Source organism: Danio aesculapii, chromosome 12 (genome assembly GCF_903798145.1).
Source record: "Danio aesculapii chromosome 12, fDanAes4.1, whole genome shotgun sequence".
Lineage (NCBI taxonomy): Eukaryota > Metazoa > Chordata > Actinopteri > Cypriniformes > Danionidae > Danio > Danio aesculapii.
Window position 1 is genome coordinate 33790215 of NC_079446.1, and position 22215 is coordinate 33812429.

The window sequence follows — 22215 nt, forward strand, 5'->3', positions numbered from 1 at the left end:
ACCACAGTGTACCCATCTTCTGATGGCTACTTCCAGCACGATAACGCGCCATGTTATAAAGCGGAAATCATCTCAGACATGTTTCTTGAACATGGCAATGAGTTCAGTGTACTCAAATGGCCTCCACAGTCGAAGATCTCTGAGGAATATTTCCAGTACCTTGTTGAATCTGTCAGGAAGGATTAAGGCAGTTCTGAGAGCAAAAGGTAGCCTAACCCGTTACTAGTAAGGTGTACTTTATAAAGTGGCCAGTGAGTGTATGTGTACATTTAACAGTAAAATATTGAACATTTCTTGAAATAAATACATTTCTAATTAATAATATAATTATTTTAAAATAATTAAAGCCTATTCAAGCAAAACTTTTTATTAACCGTGCATTGGAACCCTGGTTGTAGTGTTGCTAGTATACTCTACTCTTTGAACAGTTGAAACAAATGAAAATCTCCCATCCAGTCAATTTTCACTCTCCAACTTCTCAGAGCGTGCATTTGGCTCCTTCTACTCTCTGCTTCCCACTTTTCCAGTTCACCGCAGTATAGCTCTTTCAAGACTAATCGGCATCCTACATATGGTTTTCTCTTGCCTGAGGAATCGTCGCATGTTATCATGGATCAGACTGCCAGTAGACAATATTTTTAGTTTTTGAACGAAATGCTAATCGAAGCTGAGCCTCCAAGCCCGTACCCCCGATGAGATGCGTGTCTCAGTGCTGTTGTCGTGGCCTTTGTTTTGCCTGCCATGCAAATGCAACACTTAGCCTTGAGCTGCGGAGAGAAGCTGCGCACAAAAGCCTGCTGAGAAGAGAACGCTTGCTCTTTCATGCCGTCGTGACTTGCTATTCTGCCTTCTGATTGGCTGCACACTCAACATCTCATAACCCCCCCTCTGCAGGTTTCGTTTTGTCTTCTGTGAGTCAAGAAATATCTGGAAGCAGCTGTAATGTGAGACGACCGGATCAGGTTGGAGATGACATGAGTTTGGAAGTGGTTTTCTTATTGCTACAGCTTCACCTGAAGTTTCTTGAGTGAGCTTTCTGCTTCAAGCAATAGCAACGTTTTTCATCATGGTTTTCTTTATTCTGTGTACATCGCTGGTTTTACAAGTTTTTACACCCTTCTGTTGAGCTGTTGGTCATCCTACACCTGTGCTGGTATATTGTTACAAGCTGGCCTGGTTTATACATTGTCTCTTTCCAGTATCGCTTTCGACTTCCTTTTGACTTTAAAAAAGAAAATAAGCCCCTTTAATGGACAACATGCCACTACATGATGACAGTTATTTGTATTTTTAAAATTAGTTTCTTTGTATATATTGTATGTAATTAATCAGGTAATTGGTTGGTCTTAGTGGAAATGTAATAAAGTTTGCGATCAGTTTTTTGTTTTTTCATGTTTTTTTTAAAAGAAAATTATTCTGTTCATCAAGGCTGCATTTATTAAACATAAAATAATTGTTAAATATTTATTTATATTTATATTTAAATAACCGCTTTCTTATTGTATGTAGTTCCAAATGAAATTACTCCAGTCATTATTGCTTTTATTACTATTACCATTAATAATATTATTAATAATAATAATTAATATTTAAGTGATTTCTGAAGGATCATGTGACTCTGAAGACTGGAGTAAGTAAAAATTAATCTTTAAAATCACTTGAATTAATTATTAAATCAAATTATAAACCACTTCTGAACAGTTATTTTATAGTGCAATAACATTTCACTATTTTACACTTTGTACTGTATTTTTGATGAAATAAATGCAGCCTTGGTTAGCAGTATAAACCTATTTTAAAACATTTAAAAATCCTACTGAGCCCAAACTTTATAGTGTATATATATTCACTCACTCAGAAATTGCTGGTAAATTTCACTAACAAACAAATAACAAACTGAATTAAGCATGGAAATGTCAAAATACGGTATGAAAACACAATTGTCCTTAATTTAATTAAAATATAATGTCCAGTTGTAGCCCAAATGATTAGAAGTTATTATTTATTTTAATTTAAGAAATATTTATTAATAATTTAAAATAACCTTGCCATGCCATGATAGTACATTATATTCTATTAGCTATTTTTCAAGATAAAAGCATTCCGCTTAAAGTGCCATTTAAAGGCTTAACTATAAGTTAACTAGGGCTGTTTCTCAATTCCAAGAATGCAGAGAATGGACTTGCGTTCTTGTGGAGACCGGCCAAGTTACATCTGAAGAACGATATCTGGAAACCACAAGAACAGAGAACACGTCCTGTTAGAAATGAGATGCTGCGTTCTTCTCTGGTTCTTCCTAAATGTCATATGACCTTCACGGATTTTTAATAGAAAATTATTTAAACATTACAGCATTTATACAACAACTTATTGGGTTTTTTTTTCTGTTTCACTATGCATAAAGACCTTACAAATATATGTTGCACAATACAAATAAAACTAATTTTATTAAGAATTTCAGCAAATAAACACCCTTAATGTGTTCATGCCTTTATAAGGATTTACATGTGTAATGTTTACTTTCACCATCTCAATTAGGGAAACTCCTGAGACAAATAAGTTATATCTCCTAACTTTAATAAAACATCTATATAAAATGCTGTGCTTCACACGTTCTTTATTCAGTCACAATGACTTCTGGGACTTCTCAAGCGAGTTTTGCGCTCAAGTCTGCATCGATACGTCCTGGATATCAAGAACACATTCGGGAACTTTAATGCGTCCTCCGTTCTTGCGGTCTTGAGTTTTGGAACTGAACTTTGGCTGCTGATGATGACATTAAACAAGAACACGAGATCAATGAAGAACGCACATTTAGAAACAGCCTATGGTTAATTAGGTTAGCTAGCAAGTCATTGGACAACAGGGGTTTGTTTTGTAGCCAATCAAAGAAAGCTTAACAGGGCTGATAATGTTGACCTCAAAATTTACATTTAAAAAGTAAAAAAAAACTGCTTTTATTCGAGACAAAATTAAAGAAATAAGACTTTCTCCTCCCGTCTTTCTCCATCCATATCCGTCTTTCGGATGAGATGTTAAACCGAGGTCCTGACTCTCTGTGGTCATTAAAAATCCCAGGACACTTCTCATAAAGACTAGGGGTGTCCATTGCCATCAAATCATGTCCATCCACCAAATTGGCTCTATCACTCTCTCTCCACTCCACCCATAGCTGGTGTGTGGTGAGCGCACTGGTGCCGTTGTTCTGGGGCTGCCGTCGCATCATCCAAGTGGAGGCTGCACACTGGTGGTGATATGGAGAGACCCGCCATGATTGTGAAGCGCTTATTGTGTATGGCCATACACAATAAATGCGCTAGATAAATACACACATTGCATTACATTAAAACATATAATAAGAAATAATTTGAACATGTCCTTGGTCTGTTAAATCTAACTTGCTTATATAAAAAAAAATTAACATTTCACAGGAAGTCAAATAATTTAGCCTTTATGTGCATACTGTATACAGCTATAAAGTAAACAGTTTAACAGAGCCACTAAATGCTGATAGAGATTTCTTTTGCTTTTTAATTATAATTTTTTTAAACATGAGAAATTGCATCTATAAAGCATATGTCACATAAAGGGATTCCTGTAGGCCACGAGAAGCAAAAGTATCAGTAAACAACCCGGAAATACAAATTAATTCATTTATTTACTCCTTATCAGAGATTGCCGTGGGCTGAGGCGAGCACAATGATGCTGTATTTCTATTTTACCCTTTCAAGGATTTCCACTGATAGGAAGTGATGACAGTGGCGTCTCGCTGTACCATTAGTGTCAGTTTTCATTAAGCTCGTGTCCCCTGAATGCTCGCATGCAAGATGATGAGTGCTTTGCTTTTAAGCTGCAGCTATGGAAACAGCTTTGTTCTACCCTCATGGAAAATGTGTTCCTAAATTTTTTGCCATTACATGTGAACGGTTTTGACGCAAGCCTTCTTTAACCATAGGCTAACCCTGTATAACTCATGCCATTTATTTTGCATGTATACATTCATATGATGTTGTTTTTATTTACTGACAGCATGATTCCAGGGTTTAATATCAACATTTTCCTACATCCCATAAAACTTTGTATAAATTATTTGAGAAACTTTTGTTAAACTGTAAACAATCGGTGGAGTGTTTTAAAAACTGGGCACAATGAGGTATCATTATTCTCTTCACAGTTCATCCATCCATTAAACGGAAACCTATTAGAATTAACAGACTTTCAGCAAAACCATAAATAACTGCCAAAAGAAGTCTTTCTGAAGCAATATTACAGATGTGTTGAAAATTACTGAACTGTTGGGCAAACAAAGAGTAAATAATTGAGAGGAGAAAAAAGTTAACTTAAAAGATTCACAGATTCTTGTGATGCTAAAGTGTTGTAAAATACCAAGCTTAAATTTAATTCATGATGCATAAAAATAAAACACATGGCCAATCTCTCTCAGTTTTCACTAAGTATGTGGATTAATTGCAACATAACCTTATTATTTAAAATGATTTGTGTAAGGTGTTTTGAAAGAAAGTTCCTCAAATTGGAAGAGCAACCTTTAATAATTTGAAATACAGACACGTGCTGGAAAATTTGGATACAAAGATTTAGTATACTTTAAAAAAATTCTATTCTAGTTTAGCTTTGTCTGAAATATGAGGTGGTGCGCTTGTACAAAAGGTAAAATGTTTATTTTATTGTATTTTTATTACATTGTTCTCTGAAATACTGGATTTTAATTGGCCAATCATAACATTCCAAGGTATGGTATGGATAAAGTACATCCAGGAGGTTGCTATCAAATCCTGACAGGCTTATCAGCAGCTGTTGTATAAGACTGAAGGGCTTTATTCTGCGAAAATGTACTTTGTCCTACTTATTACATTTCTACTTGCCAAAAAAAAGTAAAAATTTGAAATGCAAAGCTGAGAGAAATTAAAACAGCTGAATGGAGCATTCACTAACCTGCACACTATTCAGTCAAATGGTGCTAAACAGTCTAAAACACAAAGCTGACAGAAATGAAAATCAGCTCAATGGAGCTTATACTAACCTGCGTATTATTCATTCACAAGATGGTGCTAAACAGTCAAAAATGCGAAGCTGACAGAAACAAAAACCAGCTAAATAGAGCATGTACTAACCTACAGTATATATTGTTCATTCAAAAGCAGTGGGATGACAATGTGAACGTAAATGTATGGATTTGAACAAATTCACTCACGGTCAAGGTGATTCGAAATTCCGGATTAGCCTGTATTTTCCAGAGGTTGTTATTTTGGAATAACATATTTTGGAATGTCACAACTGACCAATAAGAATTGGATATTCCAGACAGCTGTGTAATAATCCCAGAAAACCACTGAGTAACAATTCAACTGATAACACAGTTCCTTGATCTGGACTGTTAATGAGTATATTCAGATACATATTAAAAGGCTCTTCTTAACAGTTTGGCATAATCTTGTGACTGAATAATACAGAAGGTGATGTAGACTGCATTCAGCTGTTTTTCTGTATGCACATTACTGCACCGATCAATGATTTATGTATGATTATCTAATTTGTGAAGCGGTTTATTAAGTGAGATTATGTACAGCTAGTCTGTTGTTTTTGCAGAATAAAGACCTTCAGTCTTGTACAACATTCATCCCCTTTATGTCAGCTGCACGTTACCTAATGCACATTATCCCTTACTTGTATTATATTACGTTGTTATATTACATTTTTCATTGTACATTCTCTAAGGAATAGTGTACATCCAGCTGGTTGTTATCGCAGAACAAACCCCAGTGTGGTGTTTTTTTTTTTGTTATAATTGTCAGCTTGATCTGCACGATTCTGCTTTTAACACGCAGGTACTTGGGTACTTCCCCCATAAGTAAACAATACTGAATCTCAGTCAGAATATCTTATTACATTAATGAACGCTAAGTTGTTAAAAAGCAGCAGGTCCAAGTATGTTCTTATTAAACTGCCTTAAACCACATAAATAATTATGTGGACATGAAATGTTGATTAGACATTAAAAGATTTGTAGTGTTGTAATCTGTTACAATGTATAAAGCAAACATCCTTAGATTAAGATGAATTAAGAAGACTAATAATATAATTAATGATCAATATAATCATTTTAATTTCATTCAGCTAATTATTATATATAAAAGATCTGAAAACTTGAAGGCTATACAAATATAAAATTATAGCTAATATTATAGCTGATATTTTTTTAACATTCATTCATTTTCTTTTCAGTTTAGTCCCTTTTTTAATACTGGTTCGCCACAGCGGAATGAACTGCCAACTTATCCAGCACGTTTTACGCAGCGTATGCCCTTTCAGCTGCAACCCATCTCTGGGAAACATCCATATACACTCAGTCACACTCATACACTACAGACAATTTACTCTACCCAATTCACCTGTACCGCATGTCTTTTGACTTTGGGGGAAACCGGAGCACCCGGAGGAAACCCACGCGAACGCAGGGAGAACATGCAAACTCCACACAGAAACTCCAACTGTCCCAGCCAAGGCTCGAACCAGTGACCTTCTTGCTGTGAGGCGACAGCACTACCTACTGCGCCACTGCGTCGCCCATTTTTTAACATATATGTACATATTTATATTTCCAATAGTTGACATGATTCCACTAGTTGATATACAGTTAAAGTCAGAATTATTAGCCCCCCTGAATTGTTAGACTCCCTGTTTGTTTATTTTTTTCCCCACAATTTCTGTTTAACGGAGAGAAGATTTTTTTTCAACATATTTCTAAACATTATAGTTTTAATAACTCATTTCAATTTTATCTTTGCCATGATGACAGCACGTAATATTTGACTAGATATTTTTCAAGACACTTCTATACAGCTTAAAGTGACATTTAAAGGCTTAACTAGGTTAATTACGTTAACTAGGCAGGTTAGGGTAATTAGGCAAGTTATTGTATAACGATGTAGACTATCAGAAAAAAAATTAACTTAAAGGGGCTAATAATTTTGTCCTTAAAATGGTGTTAAAAAATTAACTGCTTTTATTCTAGCTGAAATAAAACAAATAAGACTTTCTCCAGAAAAAAAATATTTTGAGACATACTGTTAAAAAATCCCTTGCTCTGTTAAACATACTTTGGCAAATATATTTTAAAAAAAATTAAATGCAAAGGGAGGCTAATAATTCTGACTTCAACTCTATATGGAAACAGGCATTTTTTATCTGATATATATGAAATCCAAACATGAACTGTGATATATGGAATTTGCATATATTGCCATATATCAGATTTCTATATTGCATAAACATTCATTCAAAATATTGATTATGAATTAATATTTTATTCATGTCGTATATTTTTACATTAGTGTTAATATATGAACCTTTATTTGTCTATTACTTTGTTTCATTCATAAATATGTAAGAATAGTGAATGAATGAGCAAAGTCTAACATCTCATTTAATATTTCAATACATTTGTATTCCAAAAGTGAGAATAAAATATTAATAAGTTGTTTATTAGACACTTGATCACATTGTTGTTTTCAGCCTATTAAAGGGAACAGCCCAGTAAATCTGTAGCTGCACGTCACAAACAATTGAAGCTGTCTTTCATGTTGGCATATATTCATTGTCTTAATAAAGAACGCAGTCTTAAATCTCTTAGCTGAATACCATTGTCAAGCTGCAGCCATTTCCCATTCACCTTATTGCCTTCTTCACAGCCTCTCCTAATTTTGTAGAAGTTTTCGACTGAATTAATATAGGATGGCATTTACACAGTTACACTGTTGAGGTGGCTGGAAGTGTCGCAGGAAAATGTCTTGTCTTTTACATAGCTGTCAGTCCATGTGCTCGTGAATCATCCCTCTTTTCTTTCTTCCCTCAAACTTGTCTTTATCTTCAGCTGGAACGCTTGGGTAACCTCAACTCGAGACCATTCGTCAAAATCTACAACTATATGCCATTAGCGCTTCTGTGTTCAGTGACCATTTTGCATGCGAAACAAATGGCCCAAGCCATTCTCGAAGAAATTAATGCATTCACTAATATGCAAGTAGGTGGAGAGATAATAAGCCTTATTAGTATAATATTCCCTTTTCCCCGGAGGCCTGTTTCACACCATGTCACGACTGTAGACACAGTAGAATTACAATGAATCGGTGCACGTCCTCCCACCAAAACACATTGAACACTTTGAAAGCTTACATTACTTGTAAAAACTTTTTAAAATGTTCTCTGCCACTTTAGGTGAGGGACTGTTGGCAAAAACTTGTCAGTATTGACATTTTTCATTTAGAGTTTTTTTTTTGTCCAACATTACAAAACACTGTCAAAAGATTAGACGTGATTAATTGCATCCAAAATAAAAGCATCTGTTTACATAATATATGTGTACTATGCCATTTACATATGTGTTATGTGCATATACATACACACATACATGTATATATTTAAGAAAATGTTATTTCTTTAATTATTAAATTAAATCTTTATATGTAATATAAATGTATATACTCGCCGGCCACTTTATTAGGTACACCTGTCCAACTGCTCATTAGCACAAATTTCTAATCAGCCAATCACATTGCAGCAATTCAATGCATTTAGGCATGTAGACATGGTCAAGACGATCTGCTGAAGTTCAAACCGAGCATCAGAATGGAGAAGAATAGGGATTTAAGTGACCGAACATGGCATGGTTGTTGGTGCCAGACGGATTGGTCTTAGTATTTCAGAAACTGCTGATTTACTGGAATTTTCACGCACAACCATCTTTAGGGTTTACAGAGAATGGTCAGATAAAAAGTAAATATCCAGTGAGCGGGACTTGATGCCAGAGGTCAGAGGAGAATGGCCAGACTGGTTCCAGCTGATAAAAAGGCAACAGTAACTAAAGTAACCACTCGTTACTACCGAGGTATGCAGAAGAGCATCTCTGAAACCACCAAATGGGCTACACACCGGGTGCCACTTCTGTCAGCTAAGAACAGGAAACTGAGGCTACAATTCGCACAGGCTCAACGAAATTGGACAATAGAAGATTGTAAAAGCATTGCCTGGTCTGATGAGTCTCAATTTCTGCTGTGACATTTAGATGGTCAAAATTTGACATCAACAACATGAAAGCACGGTTCCATCCTGCCTTATATCAATGGTTCAGGCTGCTGGTGGTGGTGTAATGGTGTAGATATTATCTTGGCACACTTTGGGCACATTAGTACCAATTGAGCTTCGTGTCAAGTATTGCAAACTGAGTATTGTTGCTGACCATGTCCATCTCTTTATGACCAAAGTGTACCCATCTTCTGATCATTTCAGTGAATCATTTCAGACTGGTTACTTGAACATGACAATGAGTTCACTTTACTCAAATGGCCTCCACAGTCTTCAGAGCTCAATCCAATAGAGCACCTTTGGGATGTGATGGAACAGGAGATTTGCATCACGGATGTGCAGCCAACAAACCTGCAGCAACTGTGTGATGCTATCATGTCAATATGGACCAAAATCTCTGAGGAATATTTCCAGTACCTTGTTGAATCTTTGCCACGAAGGATTAAGGCAGATCTGAAGGCAAGAGGGCGTCCAACCCGGTACTAGTAAGGTGTACCTAATAAAGTGGCTGATAAGTGTATGTATGTGTAAATATTTTTCTTTTGGATTTTTTTTTTATTTTACATATTTTTTTCTCTATAAAAGCAATATTTATACAAAATGAGCACACGCATGTAAATACACACTTTATATGGATTTTTTATTTGGATGTAATTAATAGCGCTTGATGGTTTGACGGCACCAAATACAAAACATTAATTTCTCTTACATACGTTCATTTCAATACTAAACAGTTTTCATACATAATTTGGTTGATTGAATGCAACATACTGTAAAAAGAAATATTCCACCCCGCCGGTTGTCGTTTTTACTGAATTAAGAACATTTTATAATACCTATCTGCATATTTAAATAAAGCATTTTAGAAAACTATTTTTGTTGTTGTAATTTTGAATGTAATAAGTCAGTTGGGGAATTTGATGCTAATTATTAGTTTAGTTTTTTACTCTATTCATCTGCAGTGTTTTCCTTAATGGAAGTGTAATTTTCCATTGGCCGTTGGAGACTATAAAAATCAGGACATGCTTTTGTGCACTAGGGCACTAAACACACAGTTAAGCATTCCTGCTATTAAGTCAGTATTAATGGATTAAAAGCATTACATGCAGTGATTGAGCACTAGTTCTCAGTATTGCTTTAAAACCTAAGGGGCTTCACAGATACAAGAAAGCAAACAACATTTTCCATAATGTTCTGATTATGTATTTGTAGTAACAATGATGGGAAATTAGGACATGTTCTGGTTTAAATATATCTCAGTCATCAGATTGTTTTGTGATAGACGTTTACTGGCTCTAAACCATGTTCCTAAATCAGTCGTTTATAGAATTATTTAAAAATAGACTTTTTTAAACCACTCTTCTTTTAATCAGTCTTCTCTTACCTTTTAATTTTATTACATACTTTTATTTATTATTTTTTAGATAAAAAATCTATGTAAAATCTTTGTCAATCTATGTAAAATAAGTGACTTAAAATATATATAGTTCATTGACTAAACTAATACACACTAATAATTAAGTAATTCAATAATATTTGCTTTTTGAAATGTTTTGCATCATATAATTTAATTGATTTAATCGATAAATAGAAAAACAATTTGATAATACATGTATAATTGCAATACTTTTATTGTGTGAGATGTTGTTATTCCCGCATGATATTTATATTACCTACAAATTGATGGTGTGGAGGACTTTGACCTGTGGATCCACCTGTTTTCCAAGAAGTCACTGATGATGGCTCAATATAAAATGCACCCAGAGGGGAGAAAACATAATCATAATAATTACACTGCCTACCTTTTGGAACAGCTCTCCTGTAAAGCCTTAAAATAGATACCTCAGGGCTTGAAGCAGAAAATTGAAGCTATACCAACCATAAAGGTTTGTAGTAAGTAGGCATGGCTAAGTCAGACTGAGGCTTCTGAGTGAGTGGACATAATAAACAAACCAATTGGTTAGCATTCATATGTTATCTCCATTCTGCTTTAAGCAAATCAATTTGAGCAAATGAAAAACCTTATTAATATTCAGAAGCTGGACAGCTTATCAGTAGTAATATTCATATTAATTATTCATATTTTATTAGTCAGTAGTGTGTCACGATAAAAAAAAAAAAACAGGCTCATTCTGAAAACATACCTCTATATACGTTTCTGGAGACTGTAGGTATGTTTTTTTTTTTTGCAGTTTTGTTTTCATGAGTCCATCAGGGCCGCTGTGTGTGCTTTTTGAGATGTCAAATTTCTCTCGCTTGCTGTTCTCACGTAAAACGACCTGAGGCCGCTGTTAACTGACTGAATGACTGCCATGTTTTACCACATTCTCACCCTGTTATTTACTTGTTTATTATATTTTTTAGATTCTGTTTTTGTCTTACCCGCTTTCTTAAACCGTTACTGACCGGACTTGAACCCCGCCGTCGGGGTCAACTCCTCTCTGTGTCTCAAGTCTATCGACATACATGGCGAGCTAACTGGACAAACTGGTAACAGCAGAAAAGTTGTCAACGCGGAGGTAAGCAGTCAGCTGGCAAGCGCGAAAAGGAACGACGTCACACTGCCCAATAGCATTCGTTTTAAAAACGTAATGCAGTCATACATACTTTAGGCTACATAATTTGTGATCTTCAGAAATGTATTTAAAGCTCCATTTTCAGAATGAGCTATGTTGAAAAAAACTAAAATTGTGGAAAATAAAACTGAAGATTGTATAATTATTAATAAAAGAGGATTGATTAAAAACCGCAAGCATTTATTTGTATTGCAAATCTAAAAAAGTTATATTTAAATATGCAAATTGTGCATTATTCAATTAAATGTGCGCTAATTTGCATAAAAGTCTAGCACACAAATCTGAACATTGGATGAAGTCAGGAGTCTAACAAATGTTGTTTTTCCTATAGACATGGGATTTGAGAAATCTCTTATTATATCTCCATAATTCAGAAAAAAACTGCCAATTTTTTGGTAACACGAATATTACTAATATTAACCACGTATGAACAATCTTGTTAAGAATTTTTTTTTCAACAGTGTTGCCAGATTGGGCGGTTTTGAATTTGATTGTGAGGGTAAAAAATGGCATTGGCAGGTTGACAGAATTTGGGCGGTTTTGAAACATAACTTTTATATGCAACTTATTCAACAAAACATAACTGTGTGTTCCTACTCTATTCGGTTAATAGTGACCAGTGCATAGTGCAAACCGCATGGCCCACCCTCAAGAGCAGGTGAAGGAAAGTTGTATCAAAATTGGACTCCCCTGACAAATCTCACTCCCACACATCACGCAGTACCTGCAGTGAAACTCACAGCGGTTTATCATGACATTTTTATCAATCTTTTTTTCCACAATTGAAGCAACAAACACAGAAGCATTGTTTCATTGACAAGCAGCACCTAATTATGTTTAAAAGAATTTTAAATGCCAAATGGGATGAATTTATACCCCATTTCGAAAGTAAAACACTAATATAGGTAGTGTAATCTACACAACGTTAAGCAAGTGCAGTGTGTGGGTGAGAGGAGGGCAGTGTTTGGATGTGATCTAGTTATGTTGTGGTTCTATGACTGCTGGTGTTGGTTGCCGTATGGTTAAAATTATGACATTTAAAGTAACTAGGTTAAGTTTGATTTAAATAAATAAAAATAAAAATATTATTCTAATATTTTGGGCGGGTTTTTTGTGTGTTTTGGTGGGTTTTGGACAGCTTTTGGGATGGAACAAGTCAGCTATATCTGGCAACACTGTTTATTAATCATAGTTCAACATTAACTAATGCATTATTAAAATACAAAGTTGGGCTTGTTAATGCACCATGATGAGTAAATAGATTATTCAAAGAAGAATAATTACTGTAATAAATTTATTACTAATAGTTTGATCATGTTAGTAAAATTCATTAACTGACTTTAGTCAGTTAGTTAAAGTCCAGAATTTTTGACCCTATAATTGCTCATTTGTTCATTTTTGACAGTATGCAATCATATATTATGAAAATAACCAATAGAAAATGTCTTTAAGAAGAATAACTAATAAAATAACAAATAAAAGAAGGCTTTTATTATTTAAATGGACGATTTCTGGCTAAAGAAACGAGCTGGCCAGTGTGTTATTTGCCTAAAGGCTACATTTTTTATTTAAAACATGTTTTAACAGATTCTCAATTTTTCGTGTTGTTTGTTTGTTTTTATGATGGATGATAATAAATTAGCATTTAAAATATAAGTATTTTTTCATATTTCTAAAATTCTAATCTCATTACATTATTTATAAAACTGTAATAACTTAGAGTTTAAATCCACATTTGTAAATAAACATACATTTTTGTAAACAAAAAATTGTGACAAGCATCTTGATAAAAATATAGGAAGTATTTTGTTGCATGAAAAAGTGTGGTAATGATAACCATTCGACAAGCTAATCCAGCACAAGTTAGTGCTTAAAATGTTACTAAAATGCAATATTTGATCCTCGATTATCTGCAATAGGTCCACTTTTTGAGAAAAAAGAACCACCCCTTTTAATAGGCTGGCTACGGCTCACTATAGATAGATAGACAGATAGATAGATAGATAGATAGATAGATAGATAGATAGATAGATAGATAGATAGAAAGATAGATAGATGCTGTAGAAATATACTGTAGATAGATGTACTGTAGATAGATATAGAGCATATCCCTCTGTAAAAATCTTGAGAATATAAATAGAAATATTCTTTCTTTTAGACTTTTTTGACAGAACAGGTACAGGAAAAAATCATTTTCACCCACAGTGTCTGTCCTATATATTTTCATATTTTCAATATTATGACATATCATTACTCATAGCGTGATCCAGAATATTGGCCATATTTCCCACCACGAACACCTCTTATATGTGAATCACCTGTGGATCCAGCACATGAACGCCCGCCTGTTGTAGTGTTGAGGGATTAGATGCCTGTTTCTGCAGATAAGAGGAAGAATGGAGTGATTATGAGAGAAGAAGAACAACAGGTTCTCCTCCTCTCCCCGCTCTCACTATCGCTCTCACTCTGAGCATGCTCAGTCAAATCTCGTTTTAAACGCCTGTGTGCTTTTGTTGTCTCTGTCGCTCATCCCAGCGCCTGCAGAATTGCCCCCCTCTCTCTCTCTCTCTCTCTCTCTCTCTCTCTCTCTCTCTCTCTCTCTCTCTCTCTCTCTCTCTCTCCCCTCCTCCATCTCCTCTCCTCTTTCCACACATTAGCCATCCAACACTGCGCCGAGATGCGCGTAAAGAGGAGAGCTCCGGTGAACACCTGCTACTCCGGGCGACTCCTGAGCAGAGGTGTCTCTTTCCACCCTTTCCCTCTTCCCGTGCCCTGAATCCCAAAGCGTCCCACAGCACCTCACCGGACTTTCTCTCTCTCATCAGATCCGACAGCAGGATCTCCCGTCTGGCTCAAAGACTCAACCAGAGGCAGAGCGATGCGGCATTGATTAAGGATTTCAGACCTCTTTTCCTGCTCTCTGGATCTGCTGGAAGCTCCCAGAGTCTGGACAGGTGAGTTGAGCATTTCTTTTACTCACTACTACTTTATTTGGCTATAATCATTCATCACCACCCCTCCATCTAGTGCTGTGTTCTACAGGTGGTCAGCTGCCTTTTCTGTTGTTGATTGGCTTAATTGGATTTAAGGCATAACCTTAGAGCAGCGCCTTTAAGAGATTCGACCTCTTACTTTACGCACTCTGTTACTCACTAGTGTCAAAGGCTTTACTCTGGCAGCACCGAGTGCATTATTATTAGTGCTCTGAGTGGGTGTTTGGATGCTTAAAACTGCGCACAAAAAAAAGTGCAGGGCACAAATGTCATGTCTGACAGGGTTATACACCGCTGGGATGAGAAATACCACACAGAACACCTGCAGTTCCAGAGCTTTTAAGGAGAATGTCAATTAGGGACAAATTAGATGTCTCTTTTTTTGTTGAAGAATATATATATGTAAAGGGCAGCCGAGGACTCTAGTTCTTCTTATATGTCAATGCCTTTTTTGCTCTCATTCATGTTTAGAGATGTTTGGACAAGTGCAGAAGGTCTTGTTTTTTTTTGTATGTATATACAGTGCTCAGCATATGTAAGTAGACCCCTCATAAATCTATCTTTTAAATTCATATTTTTAATAGAAAGCTATACAATATTATATTTGAGCATATACATTAGATTAGTCAGTACTGAAGCCAAATACGTGTTAAATAGTGTACAAATAAAGTGTTGAATACTTTTATTAGCTTATCTAATAAAATAACTCATGATAACAGTCTAAATGAGTACACCCAAATGTATATGTTATGGAAAAATATTAAATACAAATTTAAATAAGAGGGAAAAATCAAGAGAAGCAAAAAAATTGAAAAATTTAGTTGAAATTTTGTAATATTTTGCTTGAATTTAATTGTATTATCTTTCAATTTCTAAATATGTTTGCTGACTAAAATATTATTTTAATAAATATATCTGTTTAATAAATCTGTTTTGTTTTAATGCACCAAAATACATTGCCTATATATTTACTGAGACATGGATAAAAATATTCATTTTCAAAATGGGCTGTACTTAATTATGCTGAGCACTGTACACTGGTTATATACTGATAAAAGTGCTTATTATCATCTGTAAACCTGTGCTTAACTTAAAGATCACACAATAAAAAATATTTATTGGATTTACTGATTTTTTTTAAGGCAATTGGATGCAAGCTATATATATGGGCTGAATTTAAACAAATTAAATTTAGTAATGTTCAAATTCATTTATGTTTAAATTGAGGCCCATATACATTGTTTGCAACCACTTACCTTAAAAGAAATTTGTAAATCCAGTGAATAATTTTTTTTTCAGTGTATTATACAGTTGACGTCAGAATTATTAACCCCCCTGAATTATTAGCCCGCCTATTTTTCCCCCAATTTAACGGAGAGAAGATTTTTTCAACACATTTCTAAACATAATAGTTTTAATAACTCATTTCTAATAACTGATTTATTTAATCTTTGCTACGATGACAGTAAATAATATCTGACTAGATATTTTTCAAGACACTTCTACACAGCTTAAAGTGACATTTAAAGCCTTAACTAGGTTAATTAGGGTAACTAGGCAGGTTATGGTAATTAGGCAAGTTATTGTATAACGATGGTTTGTTCTGTATCGAAAAAAATATAGCTTAAAGGGGCTAATAATTTTGACCTTAAAATGGTTTTGAAAAAATTTAAAACTGCTTTTATTCTAGCCGAAATAAAACAAACAAGACTTTCTCCAGAAGAAAAAATATTATCAGACATACTGTGAAAATTTCCTTGCTCTGTTAAAAATAATTTGGGAAATATTTAAAAAAGAAAAAAGAAATCTAAGGGGGTTTAATAATTGTGATTTCAACTGTATATTGTTCCACTAATGCAGATTTTTTTACACACCATAAGGAATGAATAATATGTTATGCTCATTCAAGATGTTTTTAATTAAGAGACTAAACGTATACTGTAGTAGCTGTTGATTGTCTGGGATTATTTTTAGCTCAGACCTAATTGATTTCCTGGATATTATAAGAACACTGAGGATTTCCATGACAACTAGACTATGTTAACCTGCTGTGATACAAATGTCTGTTATGGTTTGTTGAGCGATATTAGTTTTGACGTTGACTTCTAATGCCTTGGAATTAACTTGTCAGAACTGTTTTTAATTTCTTGTTGCGTTTATACCTGTTAATGTTCCTAATGCTCATCAAAGCAACACATATCTAATAAAAATCACGGGCAAAACTGTAATATGTTCAAAAATGTGTTTATAAGAATGAAGAATATGCTTGAAACTGGACTATTAACCTTTCATACTTTATGGATTTCTTTTAAAGTTTTTTTTATGTTAATTATTAATTTTATGTTCATATTCATTTATGTTTATTTATTTATTTATTTATTGGGCTAAATCAGTTTTGTCATTGACTAAATGCACTAAAAATGCATTTATTACAGCAAAACTAGAGTAAAAACAGTACTATTTTGAAATATTATATTTTAGAATAACTTTAATAACAATTTATGCCTGATAAAGTTCCTAATGCTCATCAAAGCTACACATATCTAAAAAAAATACAGTAAAAACTGTCATATTTTCTCAAAAGTGTAAAATTCAGATTCAGCATTTATAAGAATGTAGAATATGCTTGAAAATTGGACTATTAATCTGTCATATTTTATGGATTTCTTATACAGCATTTTTTATCAATGATTCAGTAAAAGCAATAATTAATTAATAAATTAATAAATATTGCTATAATTTAGAAGAACTGTTTATACTATACAGTTGAAATCAGAATTATTAGCCCCCTTTTTTTCTTTTTAAAAATATTTTTCAAATGATGTTTAATAGAGCTGGGAAATTTTCCCAGTATGTCTGATTAATATTTTTTTCTTCTAGAGAAAGTCTTATTTGTTTTATTTTGGCTAGAATAAAAGCAATTTTTAATTTTTTTTAAAACATTTTAAAGTCAAAATTTTTAGCCCCTTTAAGCTATGTATTTTTTTTCGATACAGAACAAACCATAATTATACAATAACTTGCCTAATTACCCTAACCGGCCTAGTTCACCTAATTAACCTAATTAACACTTTAAATGTCACTTTAAGCTTTATAAAAGTGTCTTGAAAAAAAGAAAAATAAAATAAAATAAATCAGTCATCAAAAATGAGTTATTAAAACTATTATGTTTAGAAATGTTAGAAATGTGTTGGAAAAATCTTCTCTCCATTAAACAGAAATTGGGGAAAAAATAAACAGGGGCTGATAATTCATGGGGTTTAATAATTCTGATTTCAACTGTAGGGCTATGGCTATATAGGACCACACAATGTTAAACTGTGGTGATATAATCATTTATGTTTATTTATTTAATTTAGTATTTTTTGGGGTGGGGAGAGGGGTTGGGTTATAAATGCCTAAAAAATAACATGTTGAAGTTGTTGAAGAACATGTTGCGATTTATCCCCAAATGTCTTTTGGTTACCAAATATAAATTTATTACAGCAAAACTAAAAACAATACTATTTAAAAATATTATTATATTTATTATATAATTATTATATAAGCTTAACGTGCAATGATAAAATTCTCTGGAACAGTTTGTTAAGCAAAATCAATAACTTGAATACCATGAAATTATTCTGTCAGATTTAAAAAAAATAATTACTATTTTAAAGGAATTATGAGTGCTGGTGAGCTCCTATACTCGTTAAAGCTGCATTTATTTATCTAAAGTGAAAACTATTATATATGGTATAATATTATATAATTATAATAATTTAACATAACAGTTCTTAATAATCCGGACTATAGGATATCTTGACAGCATAACTACTGTACCCTGCAGTAATAAAATAGTCAATTTTTTTTTTCTTTTTTTTTTTTTTTTACATCTGTCAATTTTTTTTTCAGTTTTTGTTGAAGGAACCCAATTCATGCTGGTCTCTTAAGCTTACCAAAGCTGCATTTATATAATCATAAATGCAGTAAAAACAGTCATTTTTAGAATTACTGTTGTTATTATTATTATTATTATTATTATTATTATTATTATTATTGAGAATATCTGTTTTCTATCATAGTGCTCTTTAAAAAGTATTTTTCCTGTAGTTGCTGTCTGAACTTTTCTGTAGTGAAGGCTTCAGTCTAATTCCCATGCTAATTCCAAAATGTTTTTTAACATTTTTATTAATATAAAGATGTTAAATACTTTTCTGTCTTAATATTTTGTGCAAACCCTTTTTTACATTTTCGATTTACATATAGAATTTATATATTTTAGGAATCTCATATGTGACTCTTGTGATTAAAAAAAAAACATTTATAAGTGTCAATATTGGAAACTAATATTCAAACATCATCTGAAATATGAGTAAACAAGCTTTCCTTTAATGTATGGTTTGTTAGGATTGGAGAGTGTTTGGTTGAGATATAATTGTTCGAAAATCTTGTGTCTGAGGGTTTAAAAAAATCTAAATACTGAGAAAATCACCTTTAATTTTGTACAAATTAGGTTCGCAATGCTCATTGCTTTAAAAAAAAAATGTTGTTTTAATATATTTACACAGTAGGACATTTGCTAAACGTCTTCAAGAAACATGATCTTCACTTAATATTACTATTGATTTTTGCCAGAAAAAGAAAAGTGATGATTTGGCCAATAGTCACCATAAGATCCAGGATTATTAAATTAGAACTATTCAGAAGTCTCTAGGATTTATCATTATGAATGTATTTCTGTCATTTTTAATCAATTTAATGCATCAGTGCTGAATGAAAAACATTTTCTTATGATTTTCTAGATACTGAAAGATTGCTTAAAAAATCAAATACCTTTGCGTCACTGCAGTTATTTTGCTGGAGCTGAAGCATATTAATGACTATCCAGTAGCCATCTGTCACCGAGACTCTGCTGACTCAGATATTAGTCATAAGTTACATGGTGAAACACATGCTATGAATTTATTTCAAGTGCAGGCCCTTGACAGCAGTGAAGCAGCAGGCCTCACACCTAAATGTCTGTTCTCTTTCCACAGGAACTTCTCCATCAGTATGAGCCAGCAGATGCAGAACCTGCAGCTGACGCAGAGCAAGAAGGGGGCTGGTCCCGCCTCCCCCAGCGCTGCCAAACGCCTCTACCGGAACCTCTCAGAGAAGTTTAAAGGGAGCCACTCATCCTTCGAGGATGCCTACTTTTTCGGCCGATCCGACCGTATCCGCAAAGTATCAGTAAGTATTATTGATATATCTTAAGTGGGTGGCATTGTGACTCAGTGGTTAGCACTGTCACCTCACAGCAAGAATTGGCATTTCTGTGTGAAGTTTGCATGTTCTCCCTGTGTTTGCGTGGGTTTGCTCTAAGCGAATTGGATTAACTAAATTGGCCATAGTGTATGAGTGTCTGTGTGAATGCAAGAGTGTATGGGTGTTTCTCAGTACTGGGTTGTGGCTGGAAGGGCATCCGCTGCACAAAACATATGCCGGAATAGTTGGAGCTTCATTCCATTGTGGTGACCCCTAATTATTAAGGGACTTAGCCGAAGAAAAATTAATGATCTTAAGCTATTATTAAAATAAAGGGAGATTTTTGCTTATGCTAAAAGCAGAAAATTAGTTAACTACTCTTTAATTGTCAGAACATCACACACACACAAGCCAACCAGATTCCACTAAAATGAGATGCAATATTTATGATAAAATATTAAAATAATATAGGGCACATTTTACATTCACATTATAAATGAATTCTTTCTATAGGATGCTACACATTAAGATATTTGTGTGTATATATATATATATATATATATATATATATATATATATATATATATATATATATATATATATATATATATATATATATATACTGTATATATATATATATATACTGTATATATTTATTATACAGTCAGAATTATTAGCCCCCCTGAATTATTAGACTCCAATTTTTTTTCCTCCAATTTCTGTTTAACGAAGAGAAGATTTTTTCAACACATTTCTAAACTAAATAGTTTTAATAACTCATTTCTAATAACTGATTTATTTTATCTTTGCCATGATGACAGTAAATAATATTTTATAAGATATTTTTCAAGACACTTCTATACAGCTTAAAGTGACATTTAATGGCTTAACCAGATTAATTAGGGTAACTAGGCAGGATAGTGTAATTAGGCAAGTTATTGTATAACAATGGTTAGTTCTGTAGACAGTCGAAAAAAATTTGCTTCAAGGGGCTAATAATTTTGACCTTAAAATGGTTCATAAAAATGTAAAACTGCTTTTATTCTAGTGGAAAATAAAACAAATAAGAAAAAATATCAGACATACTGTGAAAATGTCCTTGCTGTGTTAAACATCATTTGGGAAATATTTAAAAAAGGAAAAAAAAAATCAAAGGGGGGCTAAAAATTCTGACTTCAACTGTTTATACAGTTGAGGTCAGAATTATTAGCCCCTCTTTGATTTTTTTTTATTTCCATCTGTAAAATTGTATGTAAATATTCTAAACATTGTAATCCACAATCAAACAATATGAGGGTACAGTCATAGGAAAAAACACAAATAGCAGCTCATTACCATGCTGAAGTGCAGCTGTGTGGTTTCTCTGATAATTATCTGAAAACACTAGTCTGAATACATTAAGTCTAAACACAAATGCTCTACAACAACACACGTATTCTATATTTCCATAAACACATTTTAAGCACGTCTATATTAAAGGTGCAGTATTTCATCTGCCTAAATGCTATCTATTAGCATAATATCTTTGAAACCTACTGTACTGTACTTACTGTTAGATAACACACTAGTTCATGTCATTTGCCAGTTAGAAAATGGTATAGCATTTTATAATACTACAATTCCCAATGAAAAACTGTATTATATCAAGCACGTTTTCAGTTGTGTAGCAGGCAAAACTTGTCATAATGTGCAATATTTCATGCATTCAAGGATTGCTGTTCTCATTCTCTCACACAGTTTGTCCTAAAGTGACCACTGTATGCCTAGTGGTTGGCCAGCGACGTGCAGGAATTACAATTATTACTAAGCCATACTTGCTATTTCAGACTGAATATTCAGAGTAGCGGTGAACAATATAAGGAGCGCGTCACATGCTGTCATTGTTAAAAAATGAACTGATGTGAATATAATGGCCCGTTTCCACTGAGTGGTACGGTACGGTTCGGTTTGGTTTGGTACGCTTTTATAGCCGTTTCCACTGTCAAAAAGCGTACCAAACCGAACCGTACCATACCACTTTTTCGGCACCCTTTCGAAAGGGTACCAAACATGAAAAAGGGTACGAAAAGGCGGAGCTAGACGCGCAGCTGAACGCTATTGGTTTACAGAGATACGTCATTCGCTTACGCAACAAGCCAGAATGAAAACAAAAATCCCGCCATGTTTAAAATACACGCACAGCGAGAGATTTCAGCGGAATTATTTATACATATAATAACGAGCCATGGTCAACCCGGGCTCAAACAAACCTTGTCGTCTTGATAAACAGCCACAAAGCCATGGAGTAGAGCAGATTTACCCTGTGCCGCGAAGTTTTT

At 33.7% G+C, this 22215-nt stretch overlaps 1 protein-coding gene across 1 annotated transcript in view; it reads left to right on the plus strand.

Moving 5' to 3' along the window:
* The window catches only part of ankfn1 (ankyrin repeat and fibronectin type III domain containing 1), a 176767-nt gene that overhangs the window by 81088 nt on the left and 73464 nt on the right, over positions 1-22215 (plus strand). Inside the window, exons 8-9 of the mRNA XM_056470222.1 lie at positions 14504-14632; positions 19690-19882. Coding sequence (XP_056326197.1) covers positions 14504-14632; positions 19690-19882 — 322 coding nt within the window. The remainder of the gene's footprint in view (positions 1-14503; positions 14633-19689; positions 19883-22215) is intronic.